This window comes from Thunnus maccoyii, chromosome 13 (genome assembly GCF_910596095.1).
Source record: "Thunnus maccoyii chromosome 13, fThuMac1.1, whole genome shotgun sequence".
NCBI classification, from domain to species: Eukaryota; Metazoa; Chordata; class Actinopteri; order Scombriformes; family Scombridae; genus Thunnus; species Thunnus maccoyii.
In genome coordinates, this window is record NC_056545.1 from 21,876,872 (window position 1) to 21,898,512 (window position 21,641).

At 40.7% G+C, this 21,641-nt stretch overlaps 1 protein-coding gene and 1 long non-coding RNA gene across 5 annotated transcripts; one reads left to right on the forward strand and one right to left on the reverse strand.

The window, feature by feature from the left end:
• Positions 1 to 3,756: 3,756 nt before the first annotated feature.
• Positions 3,757 to 20,430, reverse strand: nlgn3b (neuroligin 3b). 4 transcript variants are annotated; one of them, XM_042431910.1, is made up of 7 exons: positions 19,872 to 20,429; positions 16,351 to 16,444; positions 13,733 to 13,792; positions 12,663 to 12,812; positions 11,593 to 11,778; positions 8,654 to 9,443; positions 3,757 to 5,181 (listed from the first exon to the last, which is right to left on the reverse strand). In XM_042431910.1, the coding sequence occupies exons 4-7, from the start codon at positions 12,781 to 12,783 to the stop codon at positions 4,383 to 4,385; spliced, it is 1,896 nt and encodes a 631-aa protein (XP_042287844.1). In that variant the 5' UTR covers positions 12,784 to 12,812; positions 13,733 to 13,792; positions 16,351 to 16,444; positions 19,872 to 20,429; the 3' UTR covers positions 3,757 to 4,382. The 4 variants fall into 4 exon arrangements, with proteins under 4 accessions (XP_042287844.1, XP_042287842.1, XP_042287843.1 ...); XM_042431908.1 differs by having other exon boundaries at positions 15,774 to 16,444; XM_042431909.1 differs by lacking the exon at positions 13,733 to 13,792 and having other exon boundaries at positions 15,774 to 16,444; positions 19,872 to 20,430.
• Positions 7,262 to 7,787, forward strand: LOC121910644. The gene is made up of 2 exons (XR_006099697.1): positions 7,262 to 7,500; positions 7,598 to 7,787. It is a non-coding gene; the product is annotated as an uncharacterized LOC121910644 (long non-coding RNA).
• Positions 20,431 to 21,641: the final 1,211 nt, after the last annotated feature.

Sequence of the window (21,641 nt, forward strand, 5' to 3'; positions counted from 1 at the left end):
CTGCACACACCACATGCTGCACGTCAGCGAGATATAATTAGCAGGTCTGAGGGTCCTCAGAGCAGCATCTTTAAAAAAACACAAAGAGATAAGAGGTATAAGCACAGACAAAAGGGTGAAATAAATCGAAACGCCACTGACTGACATTGATGAAGTTGACTAACAAGGGTGACATTGACGGTCGGGTCCAGCTGCTGCCCTCCTTCCCTCCCTCCCTCATGTTTGACCCAGTTGATGTCAAAGCTGGGTTCAGTACAAAGAAGCTAGTGTGGGGCAGGAGAAAACACCATGCTATCTTGTTTTTTTTTTTTTGGAGAAGCCCCTCATCTTATTTTTCCTTGCCATTTTGAACCCATGGCAAACAACTGGACAATGTTATCAAAAGACATTAATACTCATGCCATTATATAACACTATATTGCATTATATTTAAATGAAATGCTATCAGTAGTTTGTAACAGACTACACTTTGTAAGTCAGCATCACTAACCCTGAGTTACAGAGACATCAGATTTACCAGTTGGGCCAGACAATAATCCATTTAATGATCATCTGGTCATTTAAAAAATCTGAACATTTTTGAGTGATTTGCTATTGGACATCAATTCACTCCTCAAAGATGTCGTGTTAGAAGAAAAAAAACCCCACACCACTGGTAAATTGTTCGGTGTGAGTCCGTCTCCTTTTGTCTTCTGAGCAATAGTAATTAGTATGCAGAGAGGATTAATGGCATGAGCATTGTTAAGCTGAAGGAGAAGCGCGGAGAGGAATGATGCCTTTAAAATCTCTGAGAAAACCAGGCTGGAGAGAGAGAGAGAGAGAGAGAGAGAGAGAGAGGACGGGGGGAAGACGAGAAGCATTAATTAACCTGAAGTACTGTATGTGAGTGCGTATAATGGCTGTCAGCTTTACTTGTGAGATGTGAATAAGCAATAATGTTGACAATCAAAGGAAGGGATTAGGTAGGAGGACAAGTTTTAGAGGCTCGCTAGCTTGGGTGACAGGAAGAGGGCAATTCATTAATTTATGAATAAACTCTATTCCAATAAAGCGGATGCAGATGGTGGTCAGGGATGTGAGCAGCTCAGATGATGAATTATTGGGTAACACTTAATAAGGCTGCCCGACAGTCATCAGTTAATGCATGAGCTGATTTTGAACAAACACATTACTCTCCAAGCTTTCAACTTAGTCAAAAATGCTATTTAGTTGCATTTATCATAATACATTTTGCATAATCAGATAGAAAATGGTACCTATATCATGATCAGCACTGACTACATTGTGAGTGCACTATATGTCAATGTGAGTGTGTATGTATACTGTATGTACGTGGCACAGTGATCTATCTGTATGTCATTCTCATAACTATTTGCTGTGTGATAGATACACTTGCCAATATTTGTGCATTGAACGTGGTAATTTGCATGTGTTTATACAGGGGAGGAGGGGGCCCTGTAAAAATATTTGCACCACTTCCTATCCCTGCTATGGTAATCTGTGTTATGTTATCTTGTGACAAAGTGAACAAACTGCCATCAAACAAACAAACAAGCAAAGGACAAGAACGTGTCAGGCTCAGTCAGAAGTGAATTCAATGGCAATGACCTCCTGTGGCGGACGTCTGAATTATTTGTTTTACCGCATGATGAGGTAAGAGGAGGACTGAGCTCTTCTCCAACCGGGTGTTTATTTGTTTGCATGTTTGATTGTCTTTCATGATAATCTGCTGGCTGTTTGAAACCTGGGGAAACTGCAACCAGCCTCTGCTGCGTTTCAACATTTTCAAAGATGTGCTAAAACTGCAGGAGGAGCACAAGGACAAAGAGGACTGGGAGAAGTGTGTCTGTTGTGTTGTTGGAGGTAGTTAAATGATAGATTCATAATTTTTAACAATGGTCAGGTGCCCCAATAAACATTGAAACAGGTTTTTCTTGCTTTACTCATTCCTCCTGTTCATACTGACCATTAGAAGATCCCTTCATAATGTACTCGCAATGTAACTGATGGGGGACAAAATCTACAGTCCTCCTTCTGTGCAAAAATGTATTTAAAAGTTTATTTGAAGTTAATATGAAGCTTCAGCTGCCCAAATTAGTCATATCAAGTAGATATCTTTCAAAGTCTTTTTAGTGCCAAATCCCCTCTTTTTGTTACAGTCCTTCCACTGCGGCTGAACAGGGAAACACTGTCGAGACACAAAGAGGGAATTTTCTACTAAAAAGACTAACTGTGAAAGATATCCACTTCATTAGACTAACTCAGACAGCTGACATTTCATATTAGCTTCAGACAAACTTTTAAATACATTTTTGGTCAAAATGAGGAGGGTGGATTTTGTCGCCCAACACTTGTAAGTGCATTTGGAGGAGCTCTTTTAATGGGCAGTATGAAGAACAAGAATGATTACGGCTAGAAAAAACAGTTTCAATGTTCATATGGCTGACAGTCAAGTATGGCAGAGAAACATGATGGTGTGGGGTAGTTAAGTTATTATCAACAGGTCGCGTTTTTATAAACTGTACATTCAACAGTGTGACATGACTACTGGTGCATGTCTATAGTGTCTGACGCTAGTGCCTTAAAGAGAGACTATGTAACTTCTGCTTAACAGGGGTCATTTGGATTTTACATAGGCTACCGTAACATAATGGTAAATGGTAAAACTTAGTGTAATAGTAGCAAAAATCGTAGTCAGAAAGTTAGCTAACTGACTCAGTAACACAACATTATACTTTGAAAAGTTAGCTAACATTAGCCACCATAAGCTACTAGAGCAAGTAAGGTTGTAGAGGTAAAACACTTGAGTATAAGGAACTGATCAAGGGTTCATTTCATTTCTTACAATTTCAACTTTTAGTTTTGTCAGAAGAAGAATGTATAATTTATTTTACATAACTTACTGACTCCATTTTATTCCCAAGATAAATCCAACCTGATTCTTTTTCCAAAATTGACCCCAACTCTCAAGTTAACCTGGACCCAGACACTGAGTAGGTGTGGATTACATTTCACACAGTTATGAATATCTCTTTAAAGACACCTTTAAGCCAGTTATTATACTTGCCTTATTCATACAAAGTGTGATCAAATCCCAATTTTTGACAAGACCCATCTTTAGTTCCAAAAATCTTTTAATAGTCGTCTCATTTAGGTTAAACAACATTATGACAGGTTCAAAGACATCAAATCTCAAAGCTTGACGTCCATCATGTCCATCCAGTAAAGAGTGACCCCCGGATATATCTTGGTACGCATGGGGTCCAAACCACTTTGGAGCAGGAGCAATAATCTGTAAGTTTCATGAAACTCCTTTTAAAATGTGAATAATTGAGTTGGTATACATACAATTAGAATGTAATTACAGTTATCTTTCTGAAGACCTTACAGTATTCATAAACAAACGACAAATAAAATGTTGGTCTAAGTTTATTCTGTACAAACAAGCCAAGCCAAAAGAACCATGTGTTGGTTAGAGTAGGAAAACACATTTTTTAAGCGAGTCTCTTTTTATAGTAAAGCAGAAGTTATATTCCTACAGTGTAGTAAGCAAAATCAGAGACACATGAAACAAAAATATAGCAAGGATACTCAAATAGACTACAATAGATTACACAACACTACATATGCAAAACTTAATGGTTACTTTCAAACAATGCCTAATTTACATTTTTGTAGCGCACTTCTCAGTACACACACCCACACACACACACCCACACACACACACACACACACACGGGGGTGCTATTTTTAGCATTGCCAGATAGACATATTTTGGTTAAATTGGATATTGTTAACACGTGTGACCAGTATTTGAGTAAAATTTCAATCCATTATTGTTATGATTCCACAGCAATTCCTTATGTGAGCGAGTTACAAGGCATTTTAAAGTAATTACAGTAAAAATACATTTTCATAATAAGCAATGTACCATGAGAAATATGTATAAAATAGCTTGATAATAGTAATAATAATACTGCTTTTCAGCTTTTCCCAGATCTCATCTCTGTCCGCCACGAGTTGTAATGTCACTTTGTTCCACGAGATCAAAATAGATATCACAGAGTAAGAAAAAGCTTCCCATACAAATCCAACTGTATAAACATTATACTAAGTTCTTGCTAGGTAAAGTTCCAAAAAAGCCAAAGTGGAAAATGAAATGCACTTTTTCTTTTTCACTGCCTTTGAAAATGATTATTATAAAATGACTCTGCAGTTAGACTTCCTATTATGAGAGAGCAAAGGCAGGATGTTGGAGGTTGTACACCTTTGGAAAAGACAGAACGAACATATTCAATCCTATTTTACCTACACATCCTAAATACAGCTTTACATTTCCGTGTTTTATGTACGTCGCAGGTCTCCTCTCGTCTCCGGCCAGGCTATACCCGTGTGGTAGAGTGGGTGCTGGGCAGGCCTGCAGAACTGTAACCAGCAGGGAAGGTGCTGTATGGACTCATGTTGGAGAGGCCCATCAGGGAGTTGGGGATCATGGTGATGTTGTTGGGGGTCATCAGAGGGATGTCGTCAGGGGAGCGGCGCTGGCTGAGTGAGTAGTCCAAGCTGGGAGAGACGTGGTGAGGATTGTGGAGGGCCTCACACTGGTTCCTTTGCTGGGATGACAGGGTCTCGTCTACGGTGGTGGTGTGGCTCACGTTGTTGCCTTTGCTGTCACGCTGGGGACTGGGCTGTTGGGACGTGTCCTGGCGACTACGCTTGTCTTTGCGGTAGTACAGAGCGGCGAAGGCCAGGACGTTGAGGAACAGCAGTGAAGCCCCCACAGCAATGGTGACGCTGAGCTCTGTGGAGTAATCTCTTGGGTTTGGCATGATCAGAGGACCCATCTCTCTCCCGCCTTCGTTGCCATTGTGGGCAGTGGACACAGGGGGCCGGCCAGTGCTGCCGGGCCTCTTACCATTGGACTGGGTGGGATCCATCGGGGTGACCTTGGTAGTGGTGGAGGAGTAATGGAACATGTCGTGGAGGTTGTAGAGATGGGGCACAAGGTGTTTCCAGAAGGCCACCTTGGTGGCGCGGTAGTGATCACGGATACGAGGTTTCAGGCCGATGTGCAAGTACAGCTGGTCATAGGGGTCGTACTTAGACCAGGCCACTTCCTCGAAGCGGTTGGCCTTGGTGTGGATGAACTTGGTGTCCTGTGGCACTGGCTTGTTAGGATCCCTACAGACACATGATAGACAGAAAACTTGGGTCATAAAATGTGTTGAAAGGAAGCTGAATGCTAGTGTGAAGGCAGGGTGATAATTCAATACTATTTCATCAACTTCCAATAAAATCATATTGCAATAATATGATCTTATCAAGTTATTGATGTAGAAGTTTTGTTGCCCTAATTAATGATTTAGAATATTAAAACCAAACAAAATTAGTTATTTAACTTTGCTTTACATATAGTAGAACCCAGTTCCTCGCTTTGAGCATTTGTTTGATTTTTTTTAAAACTCGCGATACCCAGATGTAGACCATTGTTGGAAAATATCCTCATTTTTATTGTGATAATGATTTTAGCACCATTGCTCATAGATATAAAGACAATGTTGCCATTCCAAATGCAAAAGAGAAGGGCTGTTTGTTAAATTCTAAAACACACAAACAAAAAGGAGATCAACACAATGTAATATCACCATCTCTCCTCAAGGGCTCAGCATTCCCTAAATACTACACACTAACACAGTAGCCTACAGAGACCTATGCTGTGCCTCCTCCTACTGTGAGGGTCATCAACCACAAGGATTCATTGCAGCTCTGCATTCAATATTCAGTAAAGACTCCAGCAGGGCTGCAGTGGAGTCTTCCACTGCAACGCAAATCACTAAGGTGTCCCTTATCTGCAAAATTTTTACGTGAACATGGCAAATTATAAAAAGAAAAAGCTGCCAGAGGGAGTGCTGCAGAGCTTTATTCTGCACTTTCAACAGCCCGCTTTTCCAGTGCGGAGTTACTGTAGTGTAACATCAGCTCAACATCAGGCTATAGCTTGTCTTGGCTAATAAACTCTCATTTGCTGAAACCTAGGGGACTTTAGTAACCTGAAGAAGTCTCCTTTCTTCCTTTGAATTCCTCAAAATGTCACTGCTTCCAACAATAACCCCAAATCCATATATGAAAAGGACCTAAAGGAGACCTATGGAAAGATAGATCTGTAGATATTTTTTTTTGTTTCTGTGTAAAATCACCCACAACTGATAAAATTCTATGCAAAGGGAAGATGTTCAAGAGTTCATGTCTTAGTTAAGTAAGAGTTCACCTCACCTATTAGCATAAAGCTAGGGTAGGTAATGTATTTTAGAAGCATTTTTGTTATATTTGCTGAAATTCTCTATACACCCCGACAGCAATCAATAATTCAAATGCTCTGACAATAAAAAGAAAAAAATCCAGCATCTGTAGCTGCTGCAGGCCTGTAATAAGCATATGACACAAGGACAGACAACACTGAAAGTTTGGAGGCCAGGCGAGCAGCGGGATACTGGTGGATAGGAAGTGATGAGACTGCATGAATCGCAGAAAGAGAGAAGAAAAAGACGAGAATATCAACAGAAAGCAGAGTGAAAAGCAATGTGCGATAATCGGACTATTGCCTGTAGTCATCTTATCAACAACACTGGAGAGAGAGACTTTCAGTCGAAGTGAACCCGGCTCCCAGAAGTGAAAAGCTGTGATGGATTTTTATGCATCACTGTGGCTTCAGGTTGGATACTGAGCCATCTCTGAACCCTGGTGCTGCTCGTCGTTCTGGGACTGGGTTCAGAGCCTTAGTGACTAAGGAGGTTTTGGAGGCGGACAATGAAAGAGACGCAATATCACTTGAATTCAAGCAGGGAGATAGGACACTCATTACTTTTGTAATCCTGTTTACCGCTTACTGTTTACTAAAGGTTGTTGTGCCTTGAGCGGAAGTTGTGTGTGTGTGTGTGTGAGTGCAGTAACTGTTGTGTTGTGTGCACGTATGAAGCTTGTGCATATGCCTGTGCTCGTCTGGTGGGAGGGGATTAGGACAGAGAGCGCAGGGGGGAGAGCTGCAGGAGGAGGGCTTTATTTTCAAATTCTAGCATTTTTTTTGCCTTTTCCAGACCTACCCCAACTTTGAAAGCTTCATACTCAAATCTAAACAGTACATTCAATAAAAAACACTGATACCTGTTACCAGTGTATCTATATTGTATACCACAAGCAAACATGGACATGATATATATGAATGGATTATTTGTCCCAACCCAACTTTAAGTCACAGCTCACAGTAAAGGAGGAGGAGTGTCATGATTCCTGCCTCACTCCCGTGTCTCCCTACCTGTTGCCACTTCCCAAGTGGCTCTCTCTCTCTCTCTCTCTCCCTTTGTGTGTGTGATTGTGTGAGTGGAGACAGGTGTGCTAGAATCAGAGCAGAGCCCTGCCAGCTGCAACCCGTTCAATAATCAAGACCTCTACTTATACTCAGCCCAGCCAGATCCACACTGCCAGATTGTAGCCTTTGCATCAGTCAGTCTATGCTTCAACCCGTTATTTGCCCGCATTTATCAGTTACCTTGTTGTTGCCTGTTTTTCCTAGCCTGACGTTGTCTCCTGTTCACTGCAGTGCCCTGCTTCCCTGCCCTGGACCTCCACTCTACCCAGCTTCCATGGATTCTGCTCCGGACCTACACCCCTTGCCCCAGCCTGCCTAAGCTCCTGGTTCCCCGCTTCCAGCCCAAGCCTCAGCCCCAGTTTCCCAGCTACCAGTACTAGTTTCCCCTTACCTGCTTTAATAAAAATCTTGTCCTACCGTGTCCTTGACTCCTTGCCTCTGCGTGTCTGCACTTGGGTTCACCTGATCTGCCCCACGTAACAAAGGTTTATGTGGTACATCTTAACTGCCTCTTCAAATTTCCTTTCCAACATAACCTTTTGTTTAACACTGAGGAACTGCTTTAAACATTTATGTGCATTGAGCTGTAAAGTTTAAGATCCATCACCTTTAGGAAACCTGCCCAAAGTGATGAAACTTTGTTATGTGCATAAAGAGAGATTATATAGAAAACTAAACATGACACTGGCACTTTAAGAAAAGACAGCCTGGCATTACTTTCATCTTTTAATGTGACTATACAATTACGCATCACCATTTTTTGACATGTTGTGGGTAGATATTTAATTGTATAAATAGTATAAATCTTATGTGTACGGTGAGGGTCAACCAATTACAACAAATGGAAGCACAGCTAACTTACAGTAAGAAGTGTACAGTATGCAGATTAATGATAAACCCAATTAATAGGCTTAAAAGAATTCATATTAATTGATTAAGAACTGGAGCACCACTTTTCTTGTGTGAGTTCTTGTGAACTAACAAAGGAGAAAAGGAGATCAGGCAGGAAGAAGTGACAGTGGGAGTTCAGACTGCACTTAATTAGGAGACAATACCTAAGGGTGAATGCTATAGTCCTTTAATCAGGGTGATAAAGGAAGAGTAAAAGTAGCGGAAATTTGAGGTTGAACATCTCAACACAAGTAAGGGCTGCACAATCGAGGCCAGTCATGTTATATCCCAACACTTCGACCCTTTCCAAGGAAATGCTGGAATGTAAAATGAGAGATTCGATGTGTAACTTTTCATAGTTAACTACTTTTTGTGCCTGGATTTGCTGTTACTCACCCACTCTTGGCGAAGTTTGTCCAATACGTCATAACCACAGCACTGAGCATGATGTCATTCCTGGAGAAGTTACAGGGGAACAGGTCAGTTGGGCCCACCATGGGGATGCCAAACACGTAAGGCACCTCATCTCCGTGCGCTGAGTCAGACCACACAGGCTTCATGAGGCTCTGGCAGTGGTGGTAGAAGGCGTAGAAGTATGTAGGCGAACCGTAGCGGGCATGTAGGTCAGCGGTCACCACCGAAGGCTCCACCCATTGGTGGTCGGTGAACAGAGCCACCAGGGTCTTCCTCCTGGTCTCCGGGTTGTCCTTGTCAGCCCAGTCTGTGTACATGAATTTAATTGTCTCCCTCAGTGTGTCCTTCCCTTCTGGGTAGCCGTACAAACTGTCCACAAAGTCTGACACAGCAAAGTCAAAGTCGCTGCCGGACACGCCGTCCTCCAGGTCCATCACGTTCTCCACGAACCGCAGTCCCTCACCCTGATTAACACCAAGCATTATATCATAGTTTAGGAACTCGCCCTGCTCCATCAGGATCTCCGGGTCATCAGGGATGACGTCTCCGTCGATGACGGGGCCGAAAGCCACGCGGTATCGGGCCGGCTGGATGTCTTGTTCCACCAGCTCCTTTGCACTCTTCTTCTGCAGGCAGGAGACCATGTCCACGGTGTCCAGCACGTTGCAGCCAACTCTCTCGGCCAGCAGGCGAGTGTACTTGACTGGTTGGTAGTTGACAGCCCAGCTGGACAGTGCTGAACCACTTTGGATGATGGCTCTGTGGAACAAACCTTGGGACACAGAATGCAGAACAAAAAGACACAGGAGACCCAGAGAACAGTGGTTAGTACTCTAGACCCTCAAATCATCATTATACGTATCATCATTTGGGACAAAAGGTAAAAACATTCTGAACTGCTCAAAGCAAATACACATCCTCACTGATTCACTTTACACTAAATTCACAATTAAATCAAAGGCTTGTTGCTACACAAAAAGGTATATAAAAGCAATCAAGCCTAGATGTCATGTACTTCGAATATTAGCCAGGGAGAAAAACATATTACAAAAAGTGGAAAGGCCAGATAGTTGATTCTTATTGATGAGCAGCTGCTCAGTAAAGCAGCTGGGAGAAGAAATGAACTGGTAATAGGGTGTTGGCCCCTTCTTTTGTAATTATAATGATAAAAAAATGACGAAATACTTTCTGGTCTCTGTTGATCCCCTCATTTATTTCATGTGGTGTCGTTGCTATATGCAGATGACAGTGAATACGGATCAAATTAATGATCAATTTGCAGCTTTGTTTCAGTGAGGAGGTGGCTGGTTTTCCTATACCGGTTATTCACAGATGCACTGTAATTGCAGAATCTTTAATACTGTGTTACTAACAAGCTGCATAGCTTACATGTAGACCGCCGATGCCAACTGTGCGGCGGAGAGTCTGTGTAGGGAGCTGAATATGCAAGTAACCCTGATCCTTCAATGTTGATACAGTAAACACGCTGCTCTGTTGAATTGTTTATATGCAGTGCGTCACCTCTGTCTCTAGGGATTTTGTATCTACCACCTAAAAATGACAAGTGATATATATTGACTCAAAAAATACTCTGCTGAGGTTAAGGCACAGCAGTCGCTGGAAAAAGAGTGCAGGGACGGTGTCACTTTCTCCCTCCGTTCCTGTCATTTATTCCAAATTTTTTTTAGGGCAGCAGCGAGCAAGTCTACTTCAAAGACTGCCGGAGGTCTTTGTGCATTTGCTGCAGCCGAGCTAGGGCATCAAATACAAACCTCACAAAGGACAGTTGCCGCAGCCTCCCTGGCATTGATGAAAACACACAATTTCTGCCCTTCCTGTGATTCTGTCCAGCATCAATGGGAGGACCGGGTCGATGATACCGCAAAGATAAGAGGTTCAATTCCCAGTGGGCCACCCATATTAAAATACACACCTTTGATTCTTGCAAGGAGCTTTGGATTAGTGTTCACAAAATGGCATGTTCTAATGTTGCCTATTTTTCTTTTCAGTGGATATCAGATACCAGTTTCCTGAAGGTAATTTTTACTGTGTATGATTTAATTCATATTGATTTATGTTGTCATTTCAAAACTAATATTGCAGCAATTGATAACACAGTGGACACTGGACTAGAATATGCTGTTTTCAACTGAAGCACTGTTAATACATCTGTGGGGGTGAAAAAAAAAGAAATATCAATTTTTACAGAAAATATCAAAGAATTTGGACTTTTTTATCGCGGTCCAGCTTCAACCTCACGCCAACCTTGTCTTTGGTGTTTTCACTCAAGGTTTTGCAATTACAGAAAAGCAATGCACAAAATTTAATGGGTTTTTTTTAAAAATAGTTTTTGGACAAATTTTGAAAGGGTTTGTGCAGGTATGAAAAGGAGGGTAAACAAATCTGACGACAAATCCGGAAGACTAAAATATTAATCAGCTGCAATGCTACAAAACGGATGGACACAGGTGAATGTGATGACATGCTGAAAACTTTATAATGCCAGTAGGCTTCTTTAAGAGCTTCACATTTAAAGAGGCAAAGCTTTTAGGCTGATTAGATTGAGTGGAGGGGGAACAAAAGCAATCACTTATTTAACGAATACACACTTTACCCTACTCCCATATCATAACACTTCATCTCCCTGACAGACCATTTACAGCTGCACTTGAAACAAAGAACAAATCTCCAAAATGATTAAATATTATTGTTATAGAAACATTGTTACAGTAACATTGACAACTTTAAGATAAGAAATACATTTGATAAAGAACAAAATAGATACGTATTTTAGGTTATTGCTTTTAAGTTACTTTATTTTCTTGTGCATTAATTACCACTCAACTTAATAACTAAGGAAATCTGTATTGATCAAAGTCAGAGATACTGTAACTATGACATTGTAAATGGCTGATTCCTACCCTCTGAGTGGTGCGACAGTGTTAGCAGACTGACACAGGAAGCACCGATTCCAGATCCAAACACTGTGATGCGGCCCGGGTCTCCTCCAAAGTAGCCGATGTTCTTACTGATCCAACGGAGAGCTTGAATCTGGTCGAGAAGTCCATAGTTTCCTTTTGCCGCCTGGTCACCGGTACTGAGGAAGCCTGACGTGTAGAGAGAGACAACAGAGCTAGTGCTGAAGTAAAGATATATAGTATATGTCACAGCTTTGATCTAAAGTTGTAGCCCAGCAGGACATCTGAAGAAACTGACACCATTCCCCACAGGTGCAAATATGCCTTTGCTCTCTCCTACAGTGACTATTTTAGTCAACTCCTTGTAATAGTCTACAAGCAGCAGCACGCCTCAGGAAGTGATCGTGAGTCTGCTCATCAAATCTGAATGCTCTCCTCGCGGCGGTGAATTCATAACATTCAGTGTGCATGAATAAATAAATCTGTTACTTGTGCATGATTCTTTAAATTAGTTAATATCATAAAACCAAATAGATGTCACCAGTACTCTTACAATTGATCCTATTACTCATTCCCTTGTATTCTAGTCTCATTTTAAACAATGCACCATTTTTGAATGTTAAACATAGGGAAATTCTCTTGACCTTGTATATGCGTGTGAATGCTGCATCCCTCCATACTGTATTTAAATCATTTTGTTTTCAGTGGCGAAGGCTGATATTCTTGTATAGATTAGATAAATCTATCTAAATGTAGATAAACTGTGTTTTCAGAACAGGTACAGAGCAGCTTGTGTGCAACAAGGACAGGGTGTGATAAGTATTTGCATCACTTTTCCTCTGAGGACAACATTTGTATTCAAATCAAGCCATGCCATACCACCAAGATCTATATATTTTCTCCTACTGTTTTACATTTTTCACTCACGTCTCTTCTTCTTTTTATAGGTTAATAACAGCATCACAAGTGGGAATTAGCGACCATTATGACAGTTTATTCTCTCTGATCAAACAGAGGCTAAATGCCCCCATTTGAAACACCATTAAAAGTTACCACACAGTCGTCGTCATCACCTAATATTCCAATTCTGTAGTTGAGTGTGACGACGACAACATTCCCATAACTGGCTAGAACGCTGCCATCCATCATGTTCCCAGTGCCCTCCATATAGGAGCCTCCATGGATGTAGACCATCACAGGTCGAGCCTCAGAGTCCCTTATATCTGCAACGTCAACACACACACACACAAACACACACACACACACACACACACACACACACACACACATACACATGCTGAGCAAACAACTGCAGAGTCGACAGTAATGAAATGGAGAATTAATGGAGCACAGTTACTAAACTTTATTTCCCAACTGTTCTGTATGAGGTGTGGGTAAAGACTGCATAGAAGAGGAGCTTAGAAGCAAGCTAGGGTGGTAGGCCTGTGGTTTGGAAGCTGTAATGACATTCAGAAAATGCATGATATATACACTCTGACAAGGGGTGTATGAATTAAATGGTCAAATGTCATTCGCAACAGTTTTTTTTACAATACATCATTTTTTACAGTTCTGTTACATATCTGGACACTGCTGTTTATCATAAAATGCTGTGGATTAGAGATACAGGGAGAGAAAAAAATCAATTGATTTGACTTGTTTGGTCCCAGTTGAGAAGGAAATTCTGTAATGATGGAATTGTACAGTTCAAGATATTATACGAACGCACAAGCTTAAAGATTCTGACTCGAACTGAGACGTACCACACTACACTGAGCTCTTGTTATCTCCAAATATGAGCTAAAATAGAGATAGTGTTATTATTTTGAGTGCAGAAAAACACCAATTTGTTATATTGTCCAACGACTGTCTTTAAAAGAGACAATAAGAAGAATAAGTGGATAATGCAATCTCTAGATCAATGTGCATGCAGCAGAGATGTAGGTCTTACTGAGAGGATTGCAACAGCACTCGGTTCAAGACATGAGGTGCAGCAACAGCAAACTTATGTAATCGGATAACATTTTTTTTAGTCCACTCAAAATAAAGACACAGTTTCTTTGGAAAGTAAAAAAGACTTGTGAGATCTTCATTCTCAAACTAAAAGAATCCATGCATCAAGACTTTGAGCTCTTAAAAATACCTTCAGATATATGAGTCTCAGCATGTGAGAAAGCCGCCCCCTTTTTCTTGTGTTGGCTCCCTGGGATTCACATGAGGAAAAAAAAAGAAGTACAGGATTTTAAAGAAAGTATGGTTGACTGTGCCTCTTATTTAAAATGCTGTCCAATCAAACAGACACAATTAGGAGAAAAAAATCCATAAATTATAGCCCATTTACATGCAGTATGTCGCATTTTTTCCTGTAATTATTTTATGACAAAATGTAGATAAAATTATGTAAAATCTTTAGAGATGTGTGACAAAATTATGAGTTGAAACTCTTACAAAATAATAAGTGTTTATGATTCTATTTTGATCAAGTAACAAATTCTTGTTCCTTGTTAGATATTTGTAAGGATGACACAGTTTGTATAAATACATGGACACATGCATATATGTATATATATATATATATTTATATACACACACTGTTACATTGTTAACATCGTTATATTGACTCAGCTGCCTCGGCTTTGACTGGAGTGATCTTCCTTGGTTCATCTTATCTCTCTGTGCCGTTTTACATTTTTCCACAAACTATCGTGTTGAGTCTTCAGATGAAGACAGTTACTGAAGATATGAGGTACATAGTTTATTAATGAATAATTTAATTAACAAAGTAGAGATCTACTCTGCCTTGAGTGGAGCATCAAGCCACAAAAATAAATATTATATAGCATGAATTTAAAAAACATACTCTTAAATTTGACAAGGCAAAAAGACTACTGGAGATAAGCAAAAAGGAAAACAACAAAGGTTTCACATCAGTGATAAAGAAATGATAAAGTCACAGAACACCCAAGGTGCATTATAAATAAACAATGACAGTCTAAAGACTAAAAATGTATAGAACCAGTGGGTTGTGATATTTCCTTTGAAATATGAATGCAAATGTGAAATTTAATTAACCAGTTTGGGTGGCAGGTGAGGAGGCTTTTAGTAAGCACTCAGACCAGGGGCTTTATAAAATGTGGGCTGCACCATTTTGGACAGCTACCTCTCAAGCAGGCTGTTTATCTGTTGTTGCTACGCTACCACAGAAAAGCCAGTCAAAGAGTGCCGTGTTACATACACAAGCTGAACACGGTTCAACTTTGAATGCTGAATGTTTTGCATTATACTACACTGAATGCTTGTGAGGAAGGCAATACATTCTCAGAAACCGTGTTTAATTGGAGCATTGAAGTCAACTGAATTAGATAAATCTGTTTGTCAACACAAGATTTAGGGAAGATACAGAGTCACAGTGGTATTATGTTATTCTGCTAATCTACAGATTCACAGCAGACACACAAAATGTTCCCTTGCTGGTTCATTTTACTCTTTTATCAGATACAAAAATAGGAAGGCTTCGGCAAGCGACAGATAGGAGTTGACTCATGTACCTCACTAATTGGCCCCCAACAGACACACTGTCTGAACAGAGTTATGATTCAGTGAAATATGAAGAAACAGTAATTTTGGATTTTCTAAACAACATGAAAAGCCGGCAATGCTTGCTTTACAAGATGTCCTAACTAAGTAATTGTTCCTGATTACTTTTGATACTCAGTGGCAACAGCTGAATATGCTACGCTCATCATTTTAAAAGTTGAAAATTATTGCTTATTTTAGGCAGACCAATACTTGAACACCTTACCTCAGCGATATTTCCCTGGATGTCTGTTAATGGGAAAGTAAGCACATACCCCAGTATATTTATGCTTAGTTATGCCTCTCTTTGTATCTGAACAAAAGATCCATTCAGTGGCATCAGGACAATATCTACAGTTGCCACGACTACCAAAATGTGAGTAATTTCCTGCTTGACAATAGGAACATGATTGTTATTTTTAAATGTAATATGATTGCAACAGGTGAGACGATGATGACGGTGCTTTGGATGGTAAATCAGCCCTTTATGGCAGCAATGACACGAGCTGTGGTCGCACACATGCTTTATGATGATCACAGGACGACATGATAACGGCGATCAATGGACATGGATAGTCATTGCTGTCCATTTTACCACACCAACTCACCATCCTCTGTCGGAGCGTAGATGTTTAGATATAAACAGTCCTCGCTCTGATCCTGAATGTATGTGGCTACTGTGTCCAGGTTATAGGTGAACCATATGGGCATCATGATCTCTGGCACGGTGTTGTGGATGTTCTGAGGGCACACAGGCATGAAGTGGGTAGCATTCTTGACACCTGACCAAGAGGAGGGCTGCTCTGGGGGCATGAAACGCTTCTCACCCACTGGTGGAGAAGCATAAGGGACCCCAAGATACTGGTCGACAGGCCGGAGCACCTCACTGGGCACGGGGACCCTGAGGCCTCGCAGCTTCCCAAACTGGGTGGTCACTGACGGGTAGAATTTCTGGCTCGTTGACTTGGTGAATGACCAGCAGGAACATAATATCCACCAAAGAAGAGCACAGTGGGTGATGGTGACAGTCCCTTGCTGATGTGGCAGGTGTGCAGGCAACAGATGGTCTCTAAATGTAGCCAGCCACATGGTCTGGGCAAGACAGTGCCCTGGCACAACACAAATGCACACTGTAGTGTCCGCTCAGTCCCTCTGCACTGACCCTGTCAAACACACATCACTCACTGCGCCTTTGGCTCCAACGGTTATCAAATCCAAATACACCTCAGTCAGGTATGGACCACCCACGCTTCCGCTTTTCATTGCAGTGCACACAGATCTGAAAACAAGAGGATAAGAGAAATGAGACAATTAAACATCACAAATATGTGAAAATAGTCTTGAAAATCTTTATAATTGACATTTTTGATGAAAGTAGTATCTTCTTACTAAATATTGGAGCTCAAAATACATATTTTTTATATAAGCTGTGTATTACTTCACTGCTAATAACCTCTTTGGACAAACTGCAGTCTTATAAGAGCAAATGTATGCTTTTACATATACAAATCATTAAATACTGATCTTTATGTACCAGTGGAGGAGGCGATGGGAGGAATCTGAAAGACCCATCTGCTGTGATGTTGGAGTGATGCTGCAAAAGCATCTCAAGATAAAAAGGTGTTAAGCACCCTGTTTCTTATGTAAAAGCAACCCAGTGAACAGCGAAGAAAGACAAATCTTTAATATGCACTGAAGAGAAATTAAAAGGTCTTCGTTGGAAAGAAAATCTATGAGTTGATTATGATGTTTCAGTGTTTCAAAAACACCAAATAGCCTATCTCAAATCATTTTGTCAAACATTGTGTCTTCCATCTTCAGTCAGCAACACTTTCAGCTGCTGACATGAAGATGCGTGATGGAAGTGTTTCACAGAACAAACATGTCTGATGGGAGTCACACCAGCACCAAACCCTCCTCATGAAGTAGAGTAATTGCAGGTTAATTGAAAGACTTGAGAAAGGCTTATAGCAGCATAAGACCGTTGGAATTCAATATTGGAAGAAAAGGATCCTTTGACGCCTTTCTGAAAAGCTGATTTGTTGCAGTCTGTGTGTGCTGCAATCCATTTTTCCCCAGTTTTCTCTTCTTTCAGCAAACACAAATGGTTAGTCAATGAAAGAAAAGTGCGTGTTATTCAGCCTTTATTGTCATAATAACTACATGAAACTGTTTTTTATTCTTAACACTAAATCAAGTATTAAGAAACACTACTAATTCACATAGCAGCCCTTTTGGAAGCCTAGATAAAATCTAATTGATTCCACATTTTTCTCAGTGACAAATTCCACTAATATTACACTACTTGAAGTGCAGATAACAATCTCTAACCCAAACCACTGTTACCAGAGCTTCTATATGAGGATGAGTGTTAACTAGTAGCTGGTTCATCAGCGTACACTGTGAATGCTTCAGTAAACAGGAGATACACATCCACCCCTAATCACATGTGCACACTGTACGTCAAATGTAAGTACAGATCTACAGAGAGAAAACCGTGTTGTGCTTCTTTCAATCTTGTAATCTAAACTGCACCCCATTTAAGTCCTCACAGCAGTAAGCATATATTGCTCGACATGGGGTTCTCGCTGGCTTGTCAATGAACAAAACAAAAAACAAGCTTGTTAACCTAATCAAACTGCCTGGAGCATTGTGAAAGACTGCAGCTAAACAGCTCTCTTTCAAACTGATGAACCTATCTATTAAGACGGGAGACAATTTCTTCCCTCGAATATGAGCAACTAATTAACCGTACATGCGGTGTATTGGCTTTCCTCTCTCCCTGCAACACTTTTGTTTACACTAGCAGGAAAATAAACACAAATAAAGGCAACTCGCCCCCTCTCTTTCACAGGTGCGGCACATTACCTGATATGCACAGCCTCACCGTCTGCCCTTTTTTTTTTTTTTTTTAAAGAACGAAACATATTACAGTAAGATCACAGAGGTTCATTTGAGAAATGCTGTACCCCTCTCTGCTCTGGGCCAGCTTTGTCTGTTTTAATTAACACTTAGATTTGTTCCTTCTCCTCTCTGTTATTTGACAGTGATATACGGGCTCCCAAGACATCAAAATGGAAAAGATGGAGAACCTGATTTTTTTTTTTTTTTTGTAGATCGGGGCACATCTTCTGGTTTTGATCTGACGCTGATAATAAATAACTGGATTCCATTTGGAGGTTAAAAAAAAATCTGATGTGAAATCATTATCAATTAACAAATTAGCAGACACATGCTGCACAGTGGGCATCACTAATGAGACTTGGTTAGTTGTCTCGAGCTTAAGATGCAGCTCTGGCAGTAAAAAAAAAACTACCAGGGCTGCTGCAGATCAAAGGGATAATATGAATTCTTAAAATGAGCGGCATTTCCATTTAAATTATACATGCATTCGTGATATTTGTATCAATAGATTTGCATTTCCTACCAGTGTGACTTCAAATGAAACATCTAATTGGATTGATTGGAACAAAGCTAGCTTTTTTATGACTGTACCTGATATACACTTCTTTCATTTTGTTTTCCTGATGTTACTGCAGAGAGTCCACTGAATACCGCCTTCAACTAGGCTGCAAAGTCTAATTTTTCCAACTTGTGGTCTGCGATGGGCCAGATGTGGATAAAAGCTTTATAGCTTACACCAAATGGGCCATGTAATAAAAGTGAGCCATCACTCAGTCAAATTTGATACACTGCAAGTTTTTGGGCAATTTAAACTGGCAAAATGCCCGGCAACAAGTAAGGAAAGACACTAGCTGGGTAAAATATTTTTTCCAATTAAATGCCTACAATAACTCAGCAACTAAGTGATATGTTCAAAAAATGTTTTACGACCATAACATTTTATTCTAACAGACAATTTTGCAGCATCAGCCAGATGTGTATGCATCACAGTGGTGGCCAGGTCTCATGGGTTTTCCTGGAACCTTTAAATCACTATGACAGACTTTGGTTCCAGTTAAAGACGTATTAAAATGATTGTTATAATCATGTTTCACATCTCTACACCTGCATCATTGACAGGCACACAAGTCAACACCAATTCACCACTAATAAAAATCTCTGGGACAGCATCTTATTGATTGGTTTCTGGTAGCCGGGGGCCCCTTGTCATGACAGCATTTGTGAAGCCCTACTATGTCAGACAACAACAGTACCGGGCTCCCAATGCCCTTGTAATGCGACTGGTGTGGATTCAGACCGTTTTAGTGGATTCCCCCAAATCCGCCTAATATAGCAGTGCAATAAAGAGGAGGAGGGATTGATGCAGGGAAGACTAACAGACAGAAAACATGCAGGTGGCACTCCACATGATGACCACTGCTTTTATAAATGAATGAAATGATCCAGACCCACAGAGAAAACCAAGCCACAGCCCAGATAGCATCGACAAACTGCTGTAGTGTGTGTGTGTGTGTGTGTGTGTGTGTGTGTGTGTGTGTGTGTGTGTGTGTGTGTGTGTGTGTGTGTGTGCTGCCTCACGTTGTGACAGGGAAGCTTGTTTAATCTAGGTCTAGGACGGTGTAATATTGGATACAATGGGGGGAAAAAATTGACGAGCCAACAATTACTCCATCACGGTCAATCGTAGAGAAATAGCTCTAGATAAAACAATTAGCCCAGATGTCTGTGATCAATCTGAACAAAGATTCGTCCCACGGAGAAAAAAAAACAAAAAAAACCCCAGAATCATTAGGTTAACTCACCTGCTTTTACAGAAGCTGATACGCGCTCCATCTCGAGATTTCCTCCATACCATGCCCGTCAGTTTCGCAAAAAGACAACGGACAGCGAGTGAAATATCCCCCAGTTTCAGCATCAAACACACAGATCTTCACTCTTATCTCCTGCTTTGCACGGTCTGCGTGCTTTGCGCATTCACGACGCCAAGGTCAGGAGCGCCAACGGTTTTAATGGAGCGCCCACCATAGAGATCTCTCTACGGCGCCCACTGCCAGCGCGTTACTAGGCAACCACCGGGATACGCCAGTGCATTAAATTCACCCTCTAACAGCCGACAAAATCCCAATTTAGAAACCATTAACTAACCACCTTAAACCTCGGACAGCACTCACGCACTCACATGCTTTGTGCTCGGCCGAAACCCATCTGCCTTTGACTAGATAAGTGTTTTTTTTTTTTCAAGAAGCGTGCAGGCCTGCGCGGTGAGAAGATGTGCGGGGTAGTTTAGAGCGAATACATTACATTTCATTGGCACATATAAGCCTTTTAGCAAATTTGTTACAGCCATGGCAAAATGGGATATAGGAAAATAAGAAAACACCAGAAAGAAACTGCAAACTGTCTTCCAATATGTTTATGTAGGCCTATATGTATATTTTAAATTCCTAATAAACTAATCCCCTCGTAGCTAAGTCTAAAAAATATGGATTCACTAATCAAACCTCTGTGCTCACACCACTATGTGAATTGTTTCTAAAAAACAACAACAAAACTCAGTGCTGGAGAGCCTTGCAAATTAATGAGAGCAATGAAACAACAGGCCTGCACTCTTGTTTAACAAGCAGATTGGATGGGCAATGCATGGAGAGTCTTCCCCCTATTTAACCACAATAGAAAACCCTTTAACAACTGTTGTGATGCAAAATGACCACAGGTGGCAGGAAATTAGTTTAAGACAAGGGGGAGCGAAAAGTTCTTTTCATGATGAAATACACTGCATACTGAAAATCACTAGTATTATGGTATTGTTTCTGGTGCTTCTTGAACTCATCGCCTGCTGGCTGCTATAAATGTTTCTTATGTGTTTATTTTAAGTATTTTTAATTTAGGGATTTAAGCTTACTTGGCTTTTCCGCTGTTAAATTTCTCCAGAAGTGTCATCTAAATGGATAAACTGAATCCCCATATGGAATCTGCTTTGACCATACACTCCAAATCCACTAACAGTATGAAATGAAATCCAGACAGCTGCTGACAAAGCAAACATTTTCCCCCACATATCGTTTTTTTTTCCATAATGCCCAGTGGCCATAGCTGTGATCTTTGCATGTTTAGAGCAGAGGCAGAGAGATGCTGCCTCTTGATGTCTGTTTAAAGCTGGGTTACCAAAGCGAGGAAAAAGCTTTTTATATGAGAAAATGGCCTGCATGGATGTCTGCTGATGCTCATGCAGGGCACAATATCTAGTTCTATATCTATATCTATATCTATATCTATATCTATATACTGTAGGTCACATACCATTATGAAGGTTATATTTCAAAATGCATGGAGATAATTACCTTCCATAATCAAGTTAGTTTTATGCATTCCAGACTTTCTGAAGAGGACATTTTTTTGTGCACTGGACTTATCAGCATTACCCTTGTGCCATGCGAAAAGTCCAACAAGTACATTCTGAAAGGAAGACATTTTAATTAAAGACCCAATTTCCACTCCAGATATGTGCAGTCATGGATAGTTTCTCCACATGAACTCTAAATGTGGGCTGAATCAGCTTGATTAGGGAGAAA

What these genes read in the sequence shown, in the direction of transcription:
- nlgn3b (XM_042431908.1), bottom strand. Translation starts at nt 16,254, where the DNA reads ATGTGGCTGGCTACATTTAGAGACCATCTGTTGCCTGCACACCTGCCA. An exon ending in CTACAGAATTGGAATATTAG is followed by an intron (nt 11,779 to 12,662) that starts GTGATGACGACG and finishes TCTACACGTCAG; the next exon opens with GCTTCCTCAGTACCGGTGAC. An exon ending in ACAAACTTCGCCAAGAGTGG is followed by an intron (nt 5,182 to 8,653) that starts GTGAGTAACAGC and finishes ATGTGTCTGTAG; the next exon opens with GGATCCTAACAAGCCAGTGC.